Source organism: Polyodon spathula, chromosome 27 (assembly GCF_017654505.1).
Source record: "Polyodon spathula isolate WHYD16114869_AA chromosome 27, ASM1765450v1, whole genome shotgun sequence".
Classification (NCBI taxonomy): domain Eukaryota; kingdom Metazoa; phylum Chordata; class Actinopteri; order Acipenseriformes; family Polyodontidae; genus Polyodon; species Polyodon spathula.
The window spans coordinates 9426531-9451530 of NC_054560.1; the positions used below are offsets into that span (position 1 = coordinate 9426531).

The window sequence follows — 25000 nt, forward strand, 5'->3', positions numbered from 1 at the left end:
CAGGAAGCATGCCCGCTTAGTCAAGCTGTTCCACAAGCTTCTTCATACTCTTACTTATTTCTTGTATTTCTTTTGTTTTTTCATGGTTCACAGTTTTTTATTCACTTCGCTCCCATTGTAGGTGGAACTCCTCGTGTCCAATAGTGACCCCTGCTGGGAGAGGGGGGCTGTTGCAAGGCCACACTCCCCCACAACCTCTCCTCAAGTTACAAGTGGTCATAAAAATGCCATCAATAGAGACAAGACAACTGCCTGTGGAAGATGTCTAAAAATACCCAGAGGAGAATGCTAACAAACAGGAAGATACCTGAAAATTACTGATGCTGGTTACAGGGATGGAAATAAGATTACAGACCCACAGACTACAGGACCAGCCCCATGCCAGTCAGCTCTACCCCCAAGCTCACAGGCACAGCCACTGCCAGGTGCAATGGGAGAAGCTCTGCTCTGTGCTGCTGGGGCTGGCTGCAGTGAGGCTGCGCTCCATGAACTGCACTATGCGTGAAATCCAGGAACTTTCCCTTTGTCGGCAGCTAATGTCATGTCATGCATTACAGTCCATTTCCTCTGCTGACAAATGCCAGAGACAGCGAGAGAGAGAGAGAGGGTCACCACACTGTGCCAGCTCAGCTTGAGTGACTGTGCCACTGCTCCCTTGTCAGGACACAATATCTTGCACGGACTCCTTTAAGCTGTAAATGTATGTATTTATTTATTTATTTATTTTAAATACAGATTATATGCATACCTTGTAGATTCCATAGGCCCTCTCCTTCAAGCCCTGGCAAAACATGAAAACTTTCACACATTTCTCTCGTTCACCAGCAGTGCCTCGCAGATCCAGACCACTATCTGATGAGCTGTTCTTTTAGGTCTATCTTTGTGATCTAAACTGCTGAAGATCTTGATCAGCACAGTATTTTAACTGTAAAGGGGTTCTGTGTGGAAGTGCTTGTGATATCGCTGTGATGTGAGAACTCTGAAAGGTCCCCAGTGGCATGAGGAATTCTGTCTTCACACAGACCTGGCCTGTTGTAATGGCATACCAAAGGGCTGTAGCATAAACACATGTAACCCCTCCAGCTCAGGATGTCTCCTCCAGACCTCTCCACCCTCCCCCAGCTGCCTCTACTCACCCAGAGGAGGTGTCCAGCGACACTGAGCCCACCGAAGAACCCATCTTCCTGGCATCCCATACCCGGACCTCCCTCTCCCGCATCTGGGATAAAAACACATACAGGGAGCGCCCTCAGTATGCAGGCTGGAGCTCAGGGGGGATGCAGTAGCGGCTGCACACTCTGCATTTGAAAAATATCCACGTGCATGCCACTCAAGGTCAGTTATAAATCGATCGGATTTCCTACTCGGAGCAAAAGGTTAGGAACCTCTGTTGGAAGTTTGTAAGCAACATTTTTAAAATAATCATTACTATACTAAAAAATGCCCTTGAATGAACAATGAACCCCTTTAATGAGTTTGAGAGAAGGCCCTGAGCAACCAGTTTAAGGGTTTGATTTGTCTAGGTCCTTTCCATCCTTCCCTACCTGGTTAAATCCAGCACACAGGACATTGTCTGTGTCTCCGATCCAGATCACTCGAGAATCCTTGTTGTTCTGATGGCCTTGAGCGCTCTAGAACACAGAAGGGAAAAAACACTGAGAATTACCAATAAATAGCAGGGTGAAGCGAGGGACAGGAAGACAGTGTGGCTTCATACTTGGAGAACAAGAACTGGGAGGCAGTGTGGCTTAATACTTAAGAGCACAGGGACTGGGAGGCAGTGTGGCTTCATGGAGAGAATGTTGTTTGGAGTGTTTGGAGCTGAGGAACAGAAAGCCTGCATTTACTCACTGCCACCCTGTGAGACTGGCATGCTTTATGAAGTGAAGGTGCCTTTGCTGGAACGCATACGCAAGAAAAAGGCCAGTGTGTTTAGCCTTTGTCCTGGACAGCTTTTACTGAACAAAGCTGTCGAGAGTGCGCTGGGTCGTTAGGGGCTGTACCGAGTTCCTGGGGCAGGCAGCCTCATAACATGGTTGAAGGGTGACCGGAGGCATGCTGCTCAGGCAGGTTTATTGGGCCCTGGTATTAGGAAACATTTTACAAGCAAGAGGTTATACAGGGTGGGTGGGCAGCCCTAGCCCAAACAGCACAGCACAAAAGATATGAATTGGGAATCGGGAGTCGACTTACAGTGGAGGCAGTCAGTGGGCAGATTGCTACCCCACTGCAATCCAGTGCAAGCAGTTGCCGAAAGAAAGACTAGAGGCTGTGTAAGGTAGGCAAAAGGTGAAGAGTTGTACACTGTAAAGGGGGGGGGGGGTCGTTGAAACGGTGTGCTATTCAGATGCAGTAGTGAAACACAATCTAGACCAGACACAGAAAGAGACCAGAGACTGACTGAACTGCAAGCTTGAACTGCAATGCTCTCTATCCCTGCTCTGTGGATAAAAACTGGAGTCTCCAGGGCCTGTCAAGAGCTGTGCCCTCTGTGTGAACCAGGCTGGTGATGGCGGGAGGGGGAAGAGAGAGCCTGAGAGCCGGGCGGAGGATGACAGCGACAGGCTGGAGCCCAGCCCCCTCTGCTCACAGACACATTCCAGCACCGTGTTTATACTGCAGCCTGTCCGCCAGGATCAACACAGCCTGATATTCAATACCCCCGAGCTCCAGCGCTACACAACCAGGAGCTTCACGACAGCTAATGAAAAGCAATGGCGTGTTTTTCCTGGCAACCAAACACAACAGAAGGCAGAGTGGCGCCGAGCCCTCCCTGTCCTGTGTGGGGCTAGCAAGGAGGCCGTGGTGTCGGGGCACAGGGGAACACCTGGAGGGAGGGGCAAATACCCAGACCATGATGGGAATCACTAGGGATATAGTGTAATTACCCAGCATATTCACAGGCCTGAAGAATGGGGGTTATTAAACAGTAAGGGCTGTGTTCAATTTCACAGCACTACGCAAGTTAAATTCTGCAGATTCCTGGTTCAACCGGGCGCATTCCTTCAAATGCTCCCAGGGGCATACTACAGGGACATACTACAGGGGCATACTACAGGGACATACTACAGTGGACATACTACAGTGGACATACTACAGTGGACATACTACAGGGACATACTACAGGGACATACTACAGGGACATACTACAGTGGACATACTACAGTGGACATACTACAGGGACATACTACATACAACTGGATCAGATTAAAATCTGCAGAAAATAACAAGAAGTAATAATATCAACACTCCAGCTTTTTATAGATTTTAAATTAGTTTTAAAACCTTTAGCAACATCTTCCAAGCAACAGCTATCTTTTATGTTTTTAATTTTACCCTGAAAGGATCAAGGAAAAAAAAAAATAGAACAAAAACCTCTGCCTGTGTGTTTGTGTTCAACAGCAGTGCGGAGGGCTGTGGCACGCAGCTGGTGCTGACAGAAGAGTCAGGGTAAGAAAGGGAACAGCTGCTTCAGCCAGAGGACTGAAATCAATACATGAGTCTCAGGGGAGGGGGGCAAGAGAGGGCTACGCCAACGTCACGAGGTGAGGGGGCTACAGTGAGACCAGTTCTCCAAAACAAATGGGTGGGGTCTTGGATGCCTGGCCCAGTGGCCAGGTGATAATGTTTGAGGCCACCGTTCACAGGGAGCACCAGAGTTGTCCAGTCCAGAGCGTGTGGATTTTATTGGGCTCCTGCTGTTTATTAAACTTGTTCTCTTCAATGACCAATTAAAGACCTGTCTGTCTGTCTGGGCATTGAGTCCATGTGGGTTATGGATTCCCAATGCATGAGTCATGATGCCGAACCCTAATTATGCACAGCCTTTTACAGCAAGACCTGTCTTTACGTTGTCCTCTTACCAACCAGTAAACCTCAGATCTATTTATTTTTCCTCCTATATAAAAGTTAATGACAAGCAGATTCAATAAGCAGATCCCTCTCTTCAGCTGCCACGGTAACTCAGTCTCTTTGGAGATCGCTTAATTCAGGTTTGCAACTTCTTACTGTGAATCTTTGTGGACTTGCGGTTTTTCTGAACTGATCTGTAGGATGCAGCATCCAGCGCTGCCAATGCCTTCACTCTCCCCACCTCCCCCTCGCTGATTAAAGCAAGACTTTCTGAGACACCCCGCCCCCCCCAAAAAAATCCAGCTGTAAGCAAACCAGCTGTTTTACTTGCTCTCACTCTCTCTAACTCTCCCTCTCTATCTCTCTCTCTCTTTTAATTAAAAGCATCCCTGCTCAGAACACTCTTAACCCCTCGCATGGTTTCTTTTTTCCCTTAATTTAAAATAAATAAATAAATAATTAAATTATTAATAAATAAATTCACTGCACTGTGCTGCCTTCCTGCCTGATCCCTCTGAGTCCAGCATAGCCCCATTGCCCGCAGTGCCTCTAGTCACAGGTGAGGTGTGCTGACAGTTCTCTGCTCCTGAGTTTAGCCTCTTTACTTCTGGAGTTCTCTGTTGTCTCTAATACTGCACTGCTGGGGATGCACACCATTGCGCAGAAGGTAGGTCTGTGCAGCTCCTGCATTGTTTTTGTTACTGCCTGGTTCTGCAACAATGCTTCACAAGAGCCAGCAAACATTAAACCCGGCTTTAGATTAAAGAGGCGAATCGATCAGGCTGCGGTTGGGCCACACAGCCCCTTAACTCTCCCCTCCAGGCCCACAGAGGAATCAACTCTCAGATTCTCAAGTGATGGACAAAAGTGAATTGAACTTGAGAGGCAGGAGTTACAGCTCCCTGCCTCCCCCCCCCCCCCCCCCCCCCCCCCCACTGTGTTTCTGCGTTAGTCTTTTCAAGCAGATCTAATTTGCATGTGTGTTAATGCTTTACGAATGCGACCCGCTGCGTCTCGTGAAACAAAGATAAGACTGAATGAGCTGAGTACTGCGAAGCAGAGGGCTGTACATTGTGATTTTACAAACACATCGTGGCATAATTCTGAAAACGGAAAGAGCACAGATCCCTGATTCCACACTTGGGAATAGAGGTATGGCCGTCCTAGCGAGGCACGACTATAAATAGAATGCAGTTCGGTTGGTCTTTTTTTTTTAAATATATTCTTGCTTCCCACGGACTCCCTGGGAAATGAAGGACATGCTATGATTTGTGCGTGGAGCTCGGGGGAGGCTTTTCCAGGGGGCTAGGAGTGAGAACTTAACCCCCCCCCCCAGGCCTGAACCTTCTCTACACAAGCAAGCACAACGATGCCTGCCAAGACTAGGACCCCACTCCCACATCACTTAACCCAGTCCTGTCCAGGCTTCCACTCACAGCAGCCACACTGCAGCACCATGGACTGGGGAAGCTGCTGGGAACACTGCTGTGTATGAAGCTATAGCAGCTCACTTAGGAGGCATGCTATAGCTCCTGAGTCACGACTGCACATCTTCTCCACAACATTTACTGAGCCGAATGGCAGCGGAGCTAAATAAATACAGATCTTGTATGCAGCCCCATCGCAGATTACCTCTCTCTGCATTGTTGTCGGGTTGCAGTTATGGGTGTTTTAAACCAGGATGCGATGACTGCAAAAGAAGATACAAAAGTGAATCTGAGCAACTAGACCCCTCCCCCCTCCCCTTGCTTATAATTCCGCAATCTTTTTTTTTTTTCACTTCCTCTACTACTCCTGAGTCAGCGTTCCAAGAACTTTAACTGTGGGTTAAACGTCAAACAATATTACATTTCCAAGAGATACTCTAAGATACACACAGATGAAAGGAGACTTGCTTATGATGTGATCCCTCAGAACTGTTGCTTTTGGACTGTGATCTCAGGATGGGCACTATACACTTTCCTCTGCACCTTCTGAAAATACCAATGCAAAAAGTCTGGGGTGCGCCCGCTCACGCGTGCAGAAACTGAGTAAGCCCTTCTCACCAGTTTTTAATTAGAAACAGGAATACGATTTGAAAATCATGCACAGATCTCCGATTCGCTGGGAGCTAATACTGAAAGAAACTTTTCAACGTTTCGACTAGAAGTCTTTCTCAGTGCTATCAAAGCAACTGAACTCATATGTCATAACAGTCCCATGTTCTATAATAGCGTTGCTATTAGATACAGGTTAAGCAAGCACACCACCTGACGCAGCTGTCAGGATGGGAACTCTGTAGCCTTTGTTATTGGTAACAAAATAAAATCAACAAATACTAAACATAAATCTAAATCTTCAGCTGTTAGGAATACAAAATAAATACCATGCACACATTCTCAAAGCAAGAACCCACCCCCAATCAAAAAACGAATTACCACCAGCGATTACACTTCACAGGAATGTAGTTTGGGGGAGAGAATGTAGTAACGGGGAGAGAGACTCTTTCAAACAGGAATACAGGAGAGAACAGGTGCGAAGTTAGCATGCTAACGGGGAGAGAGAGAGACTCTTTCAAAGCAGGTGTGTGTTTAAGAGAAGTACCTCCAGTAGATGTCGGGGGGCAGTGTGCGGAACCCTGCTTGTGTCTATGCTGTGGATTCATAGTCATGCTGCTCTTGAGGTTATTAAAATAGATGCATGGCATGCAACCAATCTTTTCCTGCAAACCCAAATCTTGTGTGTGAGCAGGTTCCTTTGAAGCACTGTCAGAGAGGCCGGTTCTCCCCGAGTCCCATTCTTGTAATCATTTAAACAGCGGCAATATTCAGCCATGGCACGTTCTGATCCACTGAATATCTTTTTGGCTGCACCCTTTCTTAGTGGAAATGGGGCATGTCAGCGTCTTCTAACAAGTGCCTGCCACTGAAACCCAGCTCCCACTCAGCACTCCACAAAGCTCAGCTCCTTTGAAAGAGGCAATAAAGGCATGCTAGCCGACTGCACAGGAATGGATCAAACTGCTATGCAATGGGAGTCTCACTTCCATCCCTGATCAGAGACACAGGTTCAAACATCCCCACCCGTCAATATTTTTCTTCTTGTGTCCTTTAGACTAGAGACATATTAAGGCAGACTAATCAAGATTGTATAGTGACACAGTTTATTATCTCCTGATCAAACATTATGAGTTTATGGTACGTTTGTTTGTTTAAGGGTTTACTGCATTTATCATCCCTGTGTTTTGTTTTTTACTGGCTGCCAGCAATTCTACAGACTTTGGCACCCTGGAGTATTAGCTCGGGGGAGGGTGTGGAGAGTGGTTGCCCCCAGGTGGTGTCCAGATGGGTTGATTCGCTGGAAACAAACTCTGGGCAGTGCCTCTGCACTAATGAGGCTCAATCTGAAAAGAACATGGGGGCGAGCGCAGGGAAACAGTTACTTCAGGTCAGGTGTGAGGTGCGCTGGCAGAGTCACACAGACCCGTCTCTGAAACGGGGAGCTATGGCAGCAAATTCGTTAAGACACACAAAGGTGCAAGCATTAAACTGGGAGTGCCCTGTTGCTCCCGGGGCTTCCAGCTCCCACAGGAACGAAGCTCAAGTTTATGGTGAAGGAGTAGGCGAGGCGAGCCAGGAGAGGGGTGGGGGGGTTCTGGTTACGCATTGCGATCCGAGTGCGTAACGGAGGTTCTGGACCCAGAGCAGGGAAAGAGCAGGTTCCTTCCAAACATGTGCACAGCAGACACAGCCCTTTCTTTCCCTTGCCAATAACTATTTCATTATTCTTAACACGGATAAACTCCCAGAAGAAAGTTACAACCGACTCAACCTTTACATCACAAGGAGCCACTTTAGGGGTTGGGGGGGGTGTGCTATGGAAAATGGGATTGAAGTAAAACAGAGCAAAAACAAATCTGAATTTGGTTTTTCACCCCATTCCACAGAACAAACAGAAGTAGTGATAGGGTTAGGCAAATCGGACTGCTAATGACTGCTTGTTTAGCAGCTATTCCTGTAATAACCCCTTCGCAGCAAGCATCTTCAACCAGCTCTCAAACAATGAGACAGGAAGCTGCCTTCTGCCTAGACTTGAATCACAAGCGCCGGGCTTGAGTGCACCTCATACAGAAGCTCCCAAGATGTTTCAGGCACAGCTACTTCATCTTAAAGGCCTCCACTCTTCCCGAGGGGGTCTGCGATTTCCCATGGAGACGCCACGGCGCTTTTATTCACAGCCGGCTTGGACAGTCTTGTTTACACTGAGATTCGGGGGCTACTGCTGATTTACATCAACTAATTAAATCTGGACAAGTGTTTCAACAAGCAGAAGGCAAGTCATCCGACTCAGCCTGGGGTTCCGCTTTGCAGCTCATATACAGCAGAGTGCCGGTCAAGTCAAACTACCCAAGGTGCTGAATACAGCAGCTTTAAAAAAGGCACAGACACAGCATCTGGGTGTCTATTTGTCTGCAAGATACTGAAATCGTACCATTTATCCTGGGTTTAAACGGTGCCTGATCTCATCGAGAGCGGTTCCTCGAGCGGTCACAGCAATTCAGTCTACAAAGCAAAACTTTCCCCTTTGCTGTGTTTTAATAAAAATATCCACAACCTTATAAATGTGTTGCAAGTTATTACATTGAAACGAAACAGAAGAAGGAGGCATTTTAAAATGAAACGAATCTGTTGCTAATTAACGCTAATTGTTTAAGCTGTGGCCAGAAAGTCAGCAGTAACAAAGTGGGAAACAGAGTTTTAAAACGACCCCCCCCCCCCCCCCCAGCAGGATTAAAGGTGTAGGTCTAATTTCTGCTCACATGAACCTGTGAGAAGAAAGGAAAGGAAACTGAGCTGCAGCCTGCTTGACTGACGTCAGCAATCCTGAAATAAATGAGCCAAAGTAAATGACGAGACTCGAAACGTGATCTGTCAGCCTCTCCACACCTCACTGGAACAGAGCAGGCCTTCTCAAACAGACCCCACCAAGAGAAATAAACAGAAAAAAAGAGGGGCCCAACAGCTTTAAAATCAGCGCACCTGCTCCGTGCCCCCCCACCCCCCCCACCAAAGAAAAAAAAAAAAATTTCAAATCCTCTCATTTCACAAAAATCATGAATTTGGCCAAGACTAGACATATTCCCTTTCCTGCCTGCCTCTTTGCCAAAATCAACACACAGCTCCTTCTCTCGAAGTAGCGGTGTCCTGAAACTGTGACAGGTATTTTGAGCTCTGTAATTTAAAACACTCCCACACACGCACCACAAAGAGATAGATGCTCGTTCGACATAAAATAACACTTGTGTGATCTCACCTTTTCCGGCTATACATCTCAACCAGCAGGCTGAAGGCCCATGAGCATTAATCCCCCTACCTCACCCCCCACTCTACAAGAACTGAGCCAGGAGCACAGCTGAGCCAGGAGCAGAGCAAGAAGGCTCAAACTAGATCATTGGAGCAGGCAGCCTCCTCTCTGTGCAGAATTCAGAACTTCCAGCACAGTCCTGTAACCCTAGATACATAAAAGTAAAAGAAATTAGTGAAGGATGAGGCCGAGAGGGTTTTGAAGATACACAGGACAGTGGCGATGCGCAATGACTGTAACGGTCTCAGCTGTTCGTATGAAATCGATCTTCTTTTAAAACCTTGATCCCCTGCTTTGAGTCAGCATGAGGCTCGGATATGTTTATCCTGATCACATGATTGAACTGCAATTTATCCTGATAAGCACCAAATCACCAAACAAACAATAGCTACTGGAAACGTGGTATAAATAATCACAGGCAGCTTCCACAGTTCAGTTTTCAGGAAGCTTTCCAGAGAGAGCCGCTGTAATTCCGATCCCAGTTAGGGTTAGTCAAGCAGGTTTCAAGGGAGCTGAACTCAGGAGGTTCATAAAGACCAAGGATTGGTACAGCTTTTAAAAGTGCAGTGTCAAAGACTTTCGCTGGCAGACGAGAATCTCATTTGGGTTAAAACATAATTTGGTTTGTAACCTCTTAATACTTAGCAAGTGAGCTAACATGCCAACAGCCTGGCCTAAATAACTCCAGAGGTCCTGCCAGAGGAGCGTTAACCCCCGAGAGGCTGCCCCCCCCCCAAGATGCACCCACCCCAGCTATCATTTCTAGCACACAAGTGTTTGAATGATAAATTGCCTCAATATGAAAATTCACAGTTTTCTAAATCTGGTTGTGCTTATGAATTAAGATCTATTGACTCAGACAACCACAGGCTTCCAAAAGAAGACGTGATGCCAAGACCCTTGCTTATAGAACTCTGCTCCACATTATTGGAATCTGCTGCCAGCACAACTGGAAGCAATGCCTTGCTCTGGGACAGTCTAAACACTGGTTATCAGGTTTCCTGAAAGCACAGTGAGATGTGTACAATGCACACCCTTGCCCTATGTATTGCATGAAAAAGCTTGGCAAGTGAAGGATTGTACAGAAAGGCGTGTGAGATTCTTTCTCGAGAGGCAAACCTGTTAACCTTACACTGAGGCACTAAATGACATCCTCATTAAAGCACAGGGCTTCCAAAACAACCCGGCTGGCAGAAGTCCCGTTGGATACATGTTGTTTATTGTACAGCCTAACACGGGAATCAAGGAGGTTGGATTAGCCAAATAAACAAACAAGGTTATAAAAAGAGGGAAGGTTGACCTTCCAGCCAGCTCCATCCACGTCAGACCCTGAGCACGGAGCGCTCCTGCAGTCTCACAGCCCTGTTCTCAGGGTCCTTCCCAAAGAGGCGCCTCAACTCTCCTTTGGGAACATGACCCCCTCCTTGTGCCCGGGAACTGGGAAAGCACGCTGGCAATGCCCCCCATACCTAGTGACGGAAGCCACAGCGCCGATTTCCAGATGCCTCCCCTGCAGTGCTGGAAGTAAGACTCCTATTGCATAGCAGTACCATCCATTCCAGGTTTTAATATGCGCTTGATTATTAAACTTCCATCTGCGTGATGATACAGAACGCGCTGAGGAGAGAGGCTCCTTACCTGCACAGGTGTCAGCTGAGCCCTGGGGTCGAAGATCCGCAGCTTCTTGTCCTAAAAGGAAATAAGAGTCAATTAACAAAGAGCGCCTCTTTGCAGGTTTTTCCATCAAAGGATTTCATGCAAACATTCACCTGGTTTGTCTGGACCAATTGACAAACATCTTGATTTATAATAATATACAGATTGGACTGATTTCACGGCCTCCATAGCTATGATACTCAGATCTGCCTTTGCTGGCAATCCGTAACACATTTCTTTGGGACAAGTTCGCAAATAATTTATTCCCAAAAAAAGGGGGTATCAATTCCAAAAACAGGGTTAATTTCCAGAAAGGGGCTATCGATTCTAGAAACAGGGCTACCGGTTCCAGAAACGGGGCTCTCGAAACTACATTTTACTCCACATGTTATTTTTTATGCTGTAACCGCAGTCTACCTCAGTGCTGTCTATTGCGTCTGGTGTGGCCAGATGTACAGCTCTACTGGTACCTTCCTCTGGTACAAACCCACGAAATGTTCCTCTTTCAGCCAGCACGTAAAGCACTAAACTCCCCTTTCACAGATGAGAACACAATGTGAGCATGATATATACCACAGTGCAATCTGAAGACACAGAGAGCCTTTTCAAGGACGAGCCGAATGAGGAACCAGGCCCCAGTGCAGAGCACCTCCACGCCCCCACGCATTTGGGGGGAGCCCCCCTGGGCTCTGGGGCACTCTAGCCTGCCCTCTTCCTGACCTCCGCAGCACTTGGCTTCAATGAGCTTGTGTGACGGGGTACACCCTGCCCCTCTGCGTATTTTGTGTTCTGTTGTAGATGTATGTGTTGACTGATTCCCTACCAAAGCAGTTCACATGCAGACTGTGCCTGGCTCGATCAAGCGATCAAGCCAGGCACAGCTGCTTGATAAGAGGGGCACGGATCGCTCACTCTGGGTTAGTGTGTTCAGAGGTGGAACGAGAGATACAGAAACTAATATAAAAAACAATTGCTACCCGCGCTGGTTTTACACGTGCACAATACTAGTTTGCTTTGTGTCTGTTTTGTCTATTTATTTTGGCCACTGTGCCGTCTTATTTGTTTGTTGAAGTGCTTTGCGTTTGTTTAAATCTTTGTTTTATAATAAACCGCGCTTCATCACTCACCCTACTGTGCCCTGGTCTGACGTCACCACGGTGACAGCTTGGCAGGCGCCCGGTCCCATTAGATATGAGTATAGCAGGAATGAGCCTTTGCCTACTCACTTCTCTCGCGGAGGAGAAGCCTGGGCTCCATCCAAGCTCCCTGATCAGATTAATCTGCCCAGTCTCCCAGGTTCTCAATCCAGGGGTCCTGTCCCTCCTGTGCCCTTGTGTCTGGTTCTCCTGCCCTGCACTGTGACTAGCATCTGAGTGAATCAAACTCTGCAACTGGTTCCTGCCATTACCACTGGCACCGAAATATTAATTAGCACCAAAGAAATCCGATTTCTGGAAAAGCTATTGCTGAGAGCATAATGGGTTCTGCTGTAGTCAAGGTTTAAAAAAACAAAAACCATATTATTCCATATTCTGTAAATCATAACAACATCTAAATATATCCTAGAGCATTCTTACTTAATACATAGTTGTGATCTTTAAGGAAAACCCTAGGAAACCAGCTGTGTACTGATTTACACGCTAGCCGAAGCGTTTGTCAACTTGACAAGTTTTTAATAAGTTTGACCTTTTACACGGCTGTGCCGCATACAGCATTAAAGCCGTCACAAACAGAGGCCCAGCTGTTTAATAAAGGTATGGACCCCTAAAGACCCCTTTAAACAGCCCTTCCCATAGAAACTCACTGCAATGCCTTTGTTCAGCCATCGCTCTCAGGCTCTGTTTACAGTAACTCAGGAGTCACTGCTGTTTTTATTAACTCGCTTGGATCCGCATGCTTCAGTTCCACGGTTACCCAGGCAACCCTGTCCATTCACTATGAGTGACAGGTGCCTTATTACTACTGAGCAAGGATTGGAGTGTTATTGGATGAGCTGGAACTTCCCTGCACTGTATGATGACCCCACTATATACTGTCACCGCTATCATCAATCTGCTACTTGTATGCGTTTCAGATCAGTTTTGGAATGCTAGCTACAGAAAGCAATAAGCTTTAACTTTTAACCTTTATGTGCGTTGCAGGGCTTAGAAACGAGACTCCTATTGCGTAGCAGTTTCACCCATTCCAGGTTTTACTAGCAGCTTGATCAGCCCCAGTGAGCTGGAGTGTCTTGTTAAACTCATCCTGCTATGCAGTGGGAGTCGTATTTCCATCCCTGTGATGTTCTGTATTGTATATATTTTTATTTGACATTAAAGGGGATTGCGATGGCTAGAGAGCTTGTAGCTATGAAAGACGTTCCTCTGTGATTGAACGAGACTGCTTTGTGTTTTGTACATTACTGGAACGAGCAGCCCTTTGATCGCTGACATATCCCAGGCGCTGTTTGACTTCTGTAATACTGTTCTTTTAAATCGCAAGATCCGGAGGATTAACTCTACGTCTGGGTTGTAAACGCACAAGCTTTTATGCTATCTCGTTTGTATTACTTTGTAACTTGTTTTTCCCCCTCAGTAAATATCCTAGGTATTATCTGAATTCTGCACCCATGTGTTTGTTTTAAAAGAAAACTGCTGCACCTCATAATACAGCAGAATAAAGAAAGGATAAGAGTTGTTGCTAATCAAGAAGTGCCAGAGGCATCAGAAAATAGACTGATTTATATATAAATGATCCGGGGGTTTCGGAAAATAACTTGAATCCCCTCCAACAGTAGAGAGGCGGAGGGGGTGAACAGGAGTACAGCTTTATTTTAAAAAGCCAAAAAACAGAAAAGAGAGAGAGAGAGAGAGAGAGAGAGTTAAAAAGCGGTTCAAGATAATCGTGATAATCAGTTTGCCTGTTAAACTTCATTATCAGCCAGCCCTCCTGCCGGTCCTCTCTGCCTCTGCCCCGAGGCTGCACTGCTCTCACACTTGCTCCTTTGTTAGTCAGGCTCTGCGTTTCAGTTTTAGGTGAGCCCTTTCGGTTCAAGTTTTCCTTGGCAATCAGATCGTCACATGTTCCGTATTATGTGGATTTAAGGAATGTGAAAACGATCTCAATTGCATGCATATGTCGGAGTGTTTATTTGCTTTAATAAGCCAGATCTGGAGATTGAAAGCTATTAAAATTAAATTAGACAAAACTGGAAAAAACTCCCTCGCTCTCTCTCGTCACCCTGTTCTTTCATCAGGGCTGGAGGTGTGTAGGGGCCTGAGCTCAATACTGCAGCAAACAGTTTAACCCAAACTAGCATCACCCTGTAGAGCAGCATTCAGGCAGCAAGCATGACATCTCTGTACCTGTAACCCTTCAGAGGAGTCTGCCAAAGTAAATGCTTTCCCCACCCTGTTTTACTGCACATTTGCTCTAGGATTATACTTTCACTGTGCTTTACTACACATTTACCATAGTATACTGCAGTAAACGTTTAGAAAGGATGTGTAGCCTTTTAGCAACATTTTGTTATTGTTTTATTTTAAAAATACATTTTTGCAAGAACTTATAAAACCTGGCTAAAAAACTTAAAAACTGGAACCTATAAATTTTTTTACATTACACATCGAAATGCATTTGACAGTACCTCAAACAGCATAAACAGAAAAATGTGGTATTCTTCCACAGAAAGTGTACTAAACAGACAACAGACAGTCCCGGATCATATGGTGGTCATAGATCGCCATCTCCTGGTCACACACAAATATTACAACACGACTTTCAAACTAGAGTTTAATTACCTGGATACAGAAAATGACTTAGAATTTGAAGTTGTTTATGTTTATTAACTACCGAAGTTCCAGCGCAGGTTTATTATCATACATCTTATAACTGGAAATAAGAAGACTCCTGCAGCGCAGATCTGAATGCAAGATTCCTTCTAATATTATCACATGCCTGAATAAGGCCAACGCAGGACTTACCTTGCAGGACGTGGCGAGGAGGGAGCCGTCCTGTTTCCAGCAGAGGCTCTGAATCTGGTCTCCGTGATCCTCCAGGGCTGAGATAAAGTAAAGAGAGGAATGAGAGAGGATCTGATGAATATTGATACACTCACTCAGCATGGCTGAGGGGTTAACAGTTCTCCACGACACAGGAAGAAACAGCAGACCCCGCACCTACAGTATCTCAGCACTGAAGACATTGAGAAAGTTCAAATGTTTCTCGTTGATTTATGAAGTTTATTTGGGTGTTTCTAGGTTGACTCTTGCTGCACATTCAGAAAGCGTGTTGGTGATGTTTTTCACGTTCTTGTATGGCTCGAGTGTTCGGTATGGTTAAGCAGCTTCCAGTACCTGCGAGTTGACTCTGCCGAGCCACGTCCCAGACAGTGGCAGTCCCGCCTGCGCTGGCGGCCAGCACTCCGTCGGTGGTGGGGTGGAAGAGAATGTTCTCGACTCGCCCCCTCCCGGGGCTCAGGGTCACCCCAGGGGAGGAGGGCACGGTCTGGCCAGGCTCCAGCAGCCGCCACACCTTCACCTGAACGCAACAGAGGGGACCAACGTTATTCTCTGCGAGACGCGCCTGTTACTGTAATGCAGTTCAATTCAAGCAACTGGCAGGAAACACCACAGGGATGAAAATTAGGCTCCCGTTGCACAGCAGTTTGAATAATTCCTGGTTTTACTAGGAGCTTGTTAGCTAGACACTGGGGCTAATCAAGCTCCTAGTAAAACCTGAATGGGTTTCAGGTTTCCATCCCTGAATCAGGAAAGGCAGTTATTCTTGGTTTTGCAAAGCTCATCAGCTGGGACAGTTCAGTCCCTCACTTAGCGAAGCGCGGATGCTGATCAAGCTCGACTCACAGTTTCATCAGCAGAGCATGTAGCCAGCAGGAAGTCATCGAACGGAGAAAAGTCAAAATCTGTCACCAGGTCTAAAGAAAACAATGAGAAATGAATGAATACAATTCTGATACAAGTCACTGCAAATGAGCGTCTTGACCACAATTTCAGAATGGAATAACCAGATGAACATGGTTTACATGGAGGACTGTTGCTTCTTTTTTTTTGCAGGAGGGCTCTATTAGAGGGCTGGGGAAACTTTGCTTTTAGGAATCCACATAACATAAGGTGAGCAAGTGATGCTTGTAATAAATCCAAAGATATTCATATCATTAGCATGAAGATACAATGAAGTGAATTACACCGTGCACTCAGCCGGCACACTGAACAAGGCATTCTCCCCCAAAGACTGTTCCTAATCTCCCCAGAGAGGAGATTCTCCACCTCCTGCCTCTCCTCCTCCTACCTGCGTGACAGTGCAGCTGAGACACAGAGCGCTTCTCTTCATTCCCACTGTCCAGAGACACCAGACCCAGCACTCCGCCACCTGCAACAACATGACAGCACACTGTTCACAGCGGAGCAGCACTGGGACATAGAGGCAGCCTTCCCAGCACAGGGACTGAGGACCAAGATAGAGGAATCCTTCCCAGCACAGGGACTGGGACCAAGATAGAGGAAGCCTTCCCAGCACAGGGACTGGGACCAAGATAGAGGCAGCCTTCCCAGCACAGGGACTGAGGACCAAGATAGAGAAATCCTTCCCAGCACAGGGACTGGGACCAAGATAGAGGAAGCCTTCCCAGCACAGGGACTGAGGACCAAGATAGAGGAATCCTTCCCAGCACAGGGACTGAGGACTGGGGGCTTTCTTCTTAAAGTTTCTTATATATATATATTTTTTTCATCATTTCATTCTCAGGTCATATGCAATATTAACAGCTAGGTTTGAGCCAGCTTCAGAGTAAAAACAGTTATCCTTTATTGTTTAAATAAACCAACATGGACCCCTGACCAGATCTTAAAGCACTGAATCAATTCACTAGACCTGTGAATCTGTAAGGCCATTGAGCCATGAAAAGGGGTGCTGGCTGTGCTTACCGCCCTGCTCCGTGTTGAAGGCGATCAGGCTGCAGCTGGATTTGATGTGGTTCCCACAGGAGGCAGCCGAGCCAGCCCGCACATTGCTGATCCACTCCTGGGGAGAGAAGCAGAGCTGTGAGCATGGGGGACTGGGGCATCATGCGAGCAAACATCACAGTTTATTTGATGCCACGTGAACATATACTAGGTGTTACACTCTTATGGGTTTTGCCAAGGCCAAAAGCCACGAGATTGCTTAACCCAGGATTTGCTAAATTCAGGGAATTCTGCACAGACACCTAAACTAATCCTGAGGCTCCTTGCACACCACTAACCTGTGCAGACAGGCATGGAACTGTGCAGCAGAAGAAACCATTTACACAGAGACCCATCTGCAATGTTGTTAGGCGCACTTCATGTCTAGAAAGTGCACAGTCACACATCACCAACAGGCTGCATCTGTGAACTGTGCTTTCAGTAACAATCTGGACTTGTCTTTGTGAATGCAGTTACTATGCAATACCTGCAGCCTTCTCCTACCTGTCACCCAGGTCTTCAGACACCACAGGCAGTACAGGGTTTCAATCAGGTGCTAAATAATGCCAGTATCCGTTCACGTTGCTTTCTGAAGACGGAACGCACAGCCCTGAAGGGTTCAGATTCTCCAGCCTGTGCGTATGAGGACTGTGCATGCCTCAGTCTATCACCGAAACCCCAGGGTCTGGAGTCAGTCAGGACGCCTACTCACAAGATTTCCCATAATTCATAGGAGACCCTTTTTATCCCTCAGGGACGTGTCCGGGCAAGTCCTCGGAGGGAGAGGGAAGCGCAGGCTTGAGAGCTTAGCGGACCTGCTAAATATTTTTGAATGGACGAGTCACAACACACACACTTGCAAGACGAACGGTCTGATTTGCCAAGCTTTTGCTACACTGCTTGCATGACTTTAAAAAAAAAAAAAAAAAAAATTAAAAAAAAAAAAAAAAAAAAAAAAAAACACTAAACCTGTAAAAACAGACACTGTAGTGGGTCCCAGTTAATAGTTTTTGAAAAATGTGGTGTAAACATTGCACAGGAACAAACTCTTACTACAAACACAGGGTTAAACTTGGAAAGGTCCACTCGAACAGCGGCAGAGCAATCAAGTGCAAGTAACAGCACACACTCCTCAGCACGCACTGCCCTGTGCCATGCCACAGTCAGCTGGTACAGTAAATGCCTGGTGTTAAGAGGTAAGGGGTACATTGCAAGTTGCAGGGACTTACCACAAAAGTTAATCTTAAGAAATGATTAATAATAACAGAAAGGAACACATGCAAAAAAAAACACTAAGTTAACCGAAGGGACAAAGTCCTCCTGTGAATGGAGGTGAACAGCATAGGCAGGTTTACTGTAGGAAGTTCCCAGCCTGCACCATCTGCAGCATGCAACGGGTCTCTCTTCAGGAAAGGCTTGCAGAAACAGGCAGTGAGGCGCGATCTCCGAGTCGTGTTTTCAATCAACAGCACAGGAGGAACTTCAGTCTAACTGACACTGCTTCACACACAGCTCAGCACACAGGGGCACTGCAGCGCTCTGGGGCTCAGCGTGTCTGTGGGGGTATTCAACCTCATACAAAACAGTACAGAGCCAATATGAATGGAATGGCTATATCCCTGCTCTTTATGAGTTTCAGCCTGGAATCAAACCATAACGTGTGCGATCCAGACTCAAGTAAATATGAGTCTGAATGCAACTCCTAAACTGCACAGGGCAGCACTCTGACAAAATAAAGGGCTGATTCATTTCAACCCACAGACCCGCAGAGCACAGAAACACAGCTAATCTGACACAAGGCAGCGACTCTGCAGAGAGTCAAGGAGTCAACCGGGCTGCAATAATAACAGGCCCTTGTAAACCAGTCTATGAAAATACATTTCCAAATACTCCGTGCCTCTGTGACTTGTGTGAATTGCGCCAACGCGGCAGTCAAAGCACATCCTCTTCCTGGCAGCGAGCTGAAACCGACCGCAAACCAACTGCACCCACCTATGCAAACCCTGCTTTTAACACAATAATACATCGGCACTTTCTTTAACATTAACGCGCCTCTCGTCTGTGATTGCCGGTGACATTAGTACTAATGAAACTGCTGCTAGAAAGCCACAAAGGAGTGGTTTATAAAAGAGTACAAACAAATGTTTGCTAGATCAGGTTAGTGGTTACAGCTGGATAACTCAACTTCAGGGATGGAAAGAAGGCTTCCATTGCGTAGCAGTTTTGATCCATTCCTGAGCTTATTACAAAGACACACCTGCGCTTGTTACACTATGGCTAGTCAAGTTTGTATTAAAAGCTGGAGTGGACGAAACTGCTATGCAATAGGAGTCCTATTCCCATCCCTGAGCTTGCCTGGTTCCCAGTGCATGCTTTTCAGACCTCACTACCTTGCATGCTGTGGACCGGTATGATCAGATCCTTCAGAAACGCACTGGTTCTAATCGGTTTCAGCTGAGCACTTTAGAGAACTGAAACTTCCCCTGGAGACTGTGGCTTTTTACAGGAAATGACACTGAAGATAAACAGCGGGTTGAAATGTACAGCAATGTGTAAAGCTGTTCTAGCAAATGAGAAGACAGGCACAGAATTATGAGAGAGTACAGTTCAAGAATGGACAAAGATCACAGGGAAGGCCACGCTTGAGATACAAGGACACCCTTACACAAAATCTTAAGGCCTGTCACATGGATGCCAAGAGCTGGGCGGATATGACCCAGGACAGGGGCAGCTGGAGGCAGCATTGCCACTTAGCCACCCGAAATCTTGAAATGAAACGAGAAACACAAGGGCGGAAAAGAGTGAGCAGAGAAAAGCCATTTCAGTAATCCCATCACCTGTGGTCCCAGGTGCAGATCAAGGATTGGCCTTATTTCTCATGAACGAACACACAAAAAAATGTAGTCACTAAGCGTTGCTGACAAAACTCATACATCGTCATCGACGGGAGACACCATCAACGATTAACATCAGTGTTACTGCGTACCAGCGCACACACTTTCGCATCATAGTACCATATTAACAGTATTAATGCATGTGCTTGTTGATTTATTTAGTGTAGCATTCTACCATGCAATCTGCAGTACAGCAGCTCGGATCTCTGTACGCAACGCATAAAGCACAGATATACAGACACACTGCACCGCAGAATGAATCAGGAAGTCGCAATGCATACAGCTCAAACTCCAGCTCCCCCCTCCATCCCATTCCTGTGAATTTCCCCAGCGCCCCCCATACTCACATCTTTCTTGGGGATCTTCGGGGTGGTGTTTTTGAACTTGGATGCTCTGAAGCGGTTCATCGTGTGTTCCCCACGGGTGTCTGTGTAATCTCTGCGGTTGCTAGCGGCGGATACGGGCTCTCAGTCTCAGTCACTCGCACTGACACACCGCCTCGCTCGATTCGATCGGCGATCAGCGGGCTGGAGCGATCGAGTGTCTGGGCTCTGAAGTTGACTCTGGTGTTACACTGTTTTTAATTGCTTTTAAAATGCAGCGCTTGGGTTTTGACGATACCACAATATAAAGACTCGCCCTATAAAGAGGGCCACTGTATTATTATTATTATTATTATTATTATATTATTATTATTATTATTATTATTATTATTATTGTATAGGGGGTCGTACACAATGTAGACGTTACCATGTTTGAGTACTATAGAATTTGCCCAAAAGTATATTTAAATTCACAAAATAAGACTCTGTAACTGCCATTCAAGTTACACAACATTATTGCACACCCACCCCAACCAATCTGGCAGACCCCCAACACGTGATGCGGTAGAACGCTCTGTAGCGCTTCAACGCTCCAGTCGCGCCTGCGCACTTCTCCGTTCCGCTGTCAGTCCGAGTGTAATGATGGCGTCCTCTGCAGCTTGCTGTTCTGCACGCTGGATCTCCATAGCTGTCTCGACCGGGCAGCGCCGGGCTTGTTGCCAGCTTGCCTCCGCAACGAGAATACCTCGCTCCGTCCACAGCCAGGGCTCACCCGCGGGTGCGCTGCAGTACCGGTGCGGGGCGACAGGAGTCGGGACTGGCTTGACATTGAGAGGGCTGACAGGTGAGTGTGGATGCCGGGTGGAGAGAAATTGCAGTCCCGAGGCCTGAGCTCTGTGTGGGGCGCTTAGACACGTGGAAAACACCCTTTAACTGTGAACCTCTGCTCGGTACAGAGTTGCTTTCTTATAAAAGCGCTCCAGTAAAAAAAATATTAAGTAATACGGAGAGATGGGCATCACATTTGAGCCCCATTAGTTGTTGTCCACACGTTACGTTAACGTGCGGTGCATTGTAGATTTCCTGCATATTGATTTTTTTTTTTTCACCCCAATGGGACTTGTTAGATCTCTCTCTCTGAATGATTGAACGCGGACAGCAGTAACTTTGTTCTGGACGACCTGGCTCTCCCTCGCTTCCATTCTGTGACCTTGAATAGCAGCGGACCATACTTGTTTCGATACATAGTCTTCTTGCTCAAGTTCCTGTTAAAGCTAATATAACTAGTGGTTCACTAGTGGACACAGATACAGCCGCCCCCATGTGCCAGTCCATGGGTTGCTGTCATGTCACAGCTGCGTACAGTATGGCTAGGGGCTGGATCTGTCGTGGGAAATACTTGATAGGTGGAAGGTTAACTACAATTTCCACTGTATTTAATGTATTGTGCATTGTTAATATCTATTATGCATTTCTCTGTATTTGATTTTGTATATGGATTTTCTTGTTAAGCGCTTTGTGATGATGGTCCACTAGAAAGGTGCTATATAAGAGAAAGGTGGATTGATTAAGGATTGCCAGTTCAGCAGTGTTTGCCGTTGACATTAGCGTTGTTATTTTGTTTGCGAATTCAGTGGCTGATGAAACTGCTCAGCCAATAGCTGCCTGTGGAATTGTGTACTACAGGTTCTTCTGCCTGCCTGCACTCACAGGCAGCAGCCCTGCTTCCCAGACAGTAGAGTAAGCTTCCCAGTGTCCCTTTAAACCTGCTTGCCACTTTGACATTCTGGAAGCCAAACTGTTACACACATGACTTTGGGAAACCTGCAGTAGGTGGATATATTGCATTTTGTTGGCTGACCTGAATCGTGCTGTTATTAAGCTGACAAGGTGAGACCTGACTGATTGAAATCTCTCTCTCTCTCGCTCTCACTACTCTTACAGGACTGGGTGCCCCCAGTGCAATCTGTGCTGCTTCCTTCCACACCAGTGCCTCTCATCCCAACAAGCAGGACTTCTACCAAGTGCTGGGGGTGCCGCGCTCCTCCACTCAGAAAGAGATCAAGAAGGCTTATTACCAGGTAGGAGGATAACGCTCTGAGCAACAGGCTGGCTTTCTCTGTTACGAGCTCCAGGCTGTATTCTAGTCATGGGCTCCAGGCATTAGCCCACGCTGCCTCTAGCCCCTCAGCATTGGGGCACTCTGCTTTCCCAAGTCCCTGGCTATAGTCCCACACACAGCCTCCTGGATGAGTGGAAGTCCCTTTGATCTCTGACACTGTCTTTGTGCTTCTCTTCTCTATAGCTTGCTAAGAAGTACCATCCAGACACAAATAAGGATGACCCTCAGGCCAAAGAGAAGTTTGCCCAGCTGGCTGAAGCATACGAGGTAACTGTGCAATTGTGCTGCACATAGTACTGTATTAATCCAGTATAGTGTGTTTGGCATAGTACTGTATTCAATGTTGTATGTTCAATGTTTTCTCTGCATAACTTTGTGCATTATGGCCCATTGACTTCTATAATCAAAGCACCATTAAAGCAGATTAGCTGACTCTCAAGCAGATGATTGAAGAGGTTCTAACACTGCGCCCGCCCTCCTGCAGGTGCTGAGTGACGAGGTGAAGAGAAAGCAGTATGACACCTACGGGTCCGCTGGGTTTGACCCAGGCCGGGCCGGTGCCGGCAGCCAGCAGTACTGGCGCGGGGGGGCCAGCGTCGACCCAGAGGAGCTCTTCCGCAAGATCTTCGGGGAGTTCTCTGGCTCGCAATTCGGGAATATGAACTCCATGTTCGACCAGCCACAGGAGGTGAGGCCCTGGGACCATGTCATTGCTGATTTTAAAGGGTACTCTCGTGTCATGCACATTTATGTAATGTTATAGTTCTCAATTGTTATATGTATAGATGTCCTATTCAGTATTGTTGTTTTAGGTTATTATTATTACTGTTCAAGCAAAAGTTGCATCTGAAAAGACCCCTGAAGGCTGATTGTGTGTGAGAGGGGTGGATCTCTTAAATGGCTGTGGCTTGAACTATGCTGCGTACATTGCAATACAGCGGTTGCAATGTTTTGTCCTGCATTAATATTGAGGTTGTTTTATGAAGGAGGTTTACAGTATGCTAGCATGCCTCTGGCTGTGCGCTGTCACAATGCTGCTCAATAGTGTGGTTTCTTTTCCACAGTACATCATGGAGCTGACTTTCACCCAGGCGGCCAAGGGGGTAAATAAAGAGATTGCGGTGAACATTGAAGATTCCTGCCAGCGCTGCGACGGCAAGGGGCATGAGCCGGGTACCAAGGTGCAGCACTGCCACTACTGCAGCGGCACGGGCATGGTGAGTCCACCGGGCACCAGCAAGCCATTGCACTCATCCACAACCTCAAAACGCTCTGAATTACAATTCCTGAATTTATTATTTGTATTACTAAATTCCTCACTACCAAGTGTTTGATAGTCTCAATAGGATGACAGAGTTTATAAAATGTGTGGGCTTTAACCCTCTCTACCCCCTTTGCCCCTTGCAGGAAACGATAAACACCGGCCCCTTCGTGATGCGCTCCACCTGTCGACGTTGCGGTGGGCGTGGCTCGGTCATGGTCACACCCTGCATATCGTGCCGTGGGTCGGGCCAGACCAAACAGAGGCGGACAGTGGTAGTGCCGGTCCCTGCAGGTGAGGGCTCTGCACTGCCTGAGCTGGAGTAGTTAACACCTGGGGTATTTCTAGTGCTCTGGGTGTGGGGATCAGCCCTGGCCATGGCATGTCTGTAACACAGGCTTGTGTGTTTCAGGGGTGGAGGATGGGCAGACGGTCAGGATGCCTGTGGGGAAGAAGGAGATCTTTATCTCGTTTCGGGTGAGTAGAGGCTGGAAGACAGCGTCTGATCCAGCTTGAGCAGTTCATTGATTTTTCTCACCTGGCAGAACCAAAGCATCATGCCTTTCAATGGAACACACGCCTTAAAAGATCCACCCAAGTCATTCGCGTCTGAATCGTAGCGTTTCCGCCAGGCTTTTCCATTTCCCATTTCTTATTTTCTTTTTCTTTTAAACATGTTTCTGCCAATCTGTCATTTTACACACAGCGAAGCCACCAGACCTATATTGCAGGAGGACAGAGCAGATCTGAGTGTGTCCACTGCAGACCTGCAGGCGTTCTATCAGCCACAGGGGGCGCTGGTGTGCAGTGAACTGTGGATTCCCCTGCCGACCTAAGCCCAGCTCAGCCAATTGTGCGCCACCCCCTAGGAACCCCCGTTCACGGTCGGCAGGAGCGTGGATTGGAACCTGCGGTCTCCAGGCTATAGGGCGCATCCTGCACTCCACGCAGAGCGCCTTTACTGGATACGCCACTCGGGAGCCCCTTTCCAGTTCCCTTTTCAAAACAATCATTTAAAACATTTCCAAGAATTTGGGAAACTGTGGACGTTGCAGGACCTGGAATGGCTCAAACTGTCAGTGATTTCCCCTGCCTGGATTGTGCACCACAGCATTCAGTGAGTCTGCCGTGAGTAACACTGTGTCATGCTCTCTCTCTATCCTGCAGGTTCAGAGGAGCCCGGTGTTCAGGAGAGAAGGGGCGGACATTCACTCGGACCTCTTCATCTCCATAGCGCAGGCGATCCTGGGGGGTACGGCCCGGACACAGGGCCTGTACGAGACTGTCAACATCATGGTGGGTACCTGCGGCACCACACACACCTCCTGATAGGGCATTCCATGACAATGTGAGCTCAGATGTATTATCCTCTATGGAGCTGCTGGCAAGCCCTCGATCTGCAGATGCTTGTTGATCAGTTCTGTGAATTTGGAGGACCTCATCATCATCATCATCATCATCATCATCATGTAGGTCAGATACTGATGTTTCTCATGAATGGTATTGATGACTTATCAGTGTAGCATAGATAAGGTTTTGCTTCTCATTGACATAAATTGGTACTTCTCTTTAAAAGAAAGTCCATCTATTGTAGTCGTGTGTGTGTG

General features: G+C 47.0%; 2 protein-coding genes across 2 annotated transcripts in view; one reads left to right on the forward strand and one right to left on the reverse strand.

The window, feature by feature from the left end:
• LOC121301223 (coronin-7-like) overlaps window positions 1-20352 on the reverse strand; it is a 23294-nt gene extending 2942 nt beyond the window's left edge. Inside the window, exons 1-9 of the mRNA XM_041230365.1 lie at window positions 20035-20352; window positions 16776-16872; window positions 16141-16221; window positions 15696-15766; window positions 15186-15369; window positions 14814-14890; window positions 10834-10884; window positions 1545-1631; window positions 1137-1219 (exon numbers count right to left, since the gene is read on the reverse strand). Coding sequence (XP_041086299.1) covers window positions 1137-1219; window positions 1545-1631; window positions 10834-10884; window positions 14814-14890; window positions 15186-15369; window positions 15696-15766; window positions 16141-16221; window positions 16776-16872; window positions 20035-20094 — 791 coding nt within the window. The 5' untranslated portion in view covers window positions 20095-20352. The remainder of the gene's footprint in view (window positions 1-1136; window positions 1220-1544; window positions 1632-10833; window positions 10885-14813; window positions 14891-15185; window positions 15370-15695; window positions 15767-16140; window positions 16222-16775; window positions 16873-20034) is intronic.
• Window positions 20353-20614: 262 nt separating this feature from the next.
• LOC121301646 (dnaJ homolog subfamily A member 3, mitochondrial-like) lies at window positions 20615-24737 on the forward strand. Its single transcript, XM_041231211.1, has 8 exons — window positions 20615-20854; window positions 21955-22091; window positions 22316-22399; window positions 22617-22820; window positions 23197-23349; window positions 23540-23687; window positions 23806-23870; window positions 24561-24737. The coding sequence occupies exons 1-8, from the start codon at window positions 20650-20652 to the stop codon at window positions 24720-24722; spliced, it is 1158 nt and encodes a 385-aa protein (XP_041087145.1). The 5' UTR covers window positions 20615-20649; the 3' UTR covers window positions 24723-24737.
• Window positions 24738-25000: the final 263 nt, after the last annotated feature.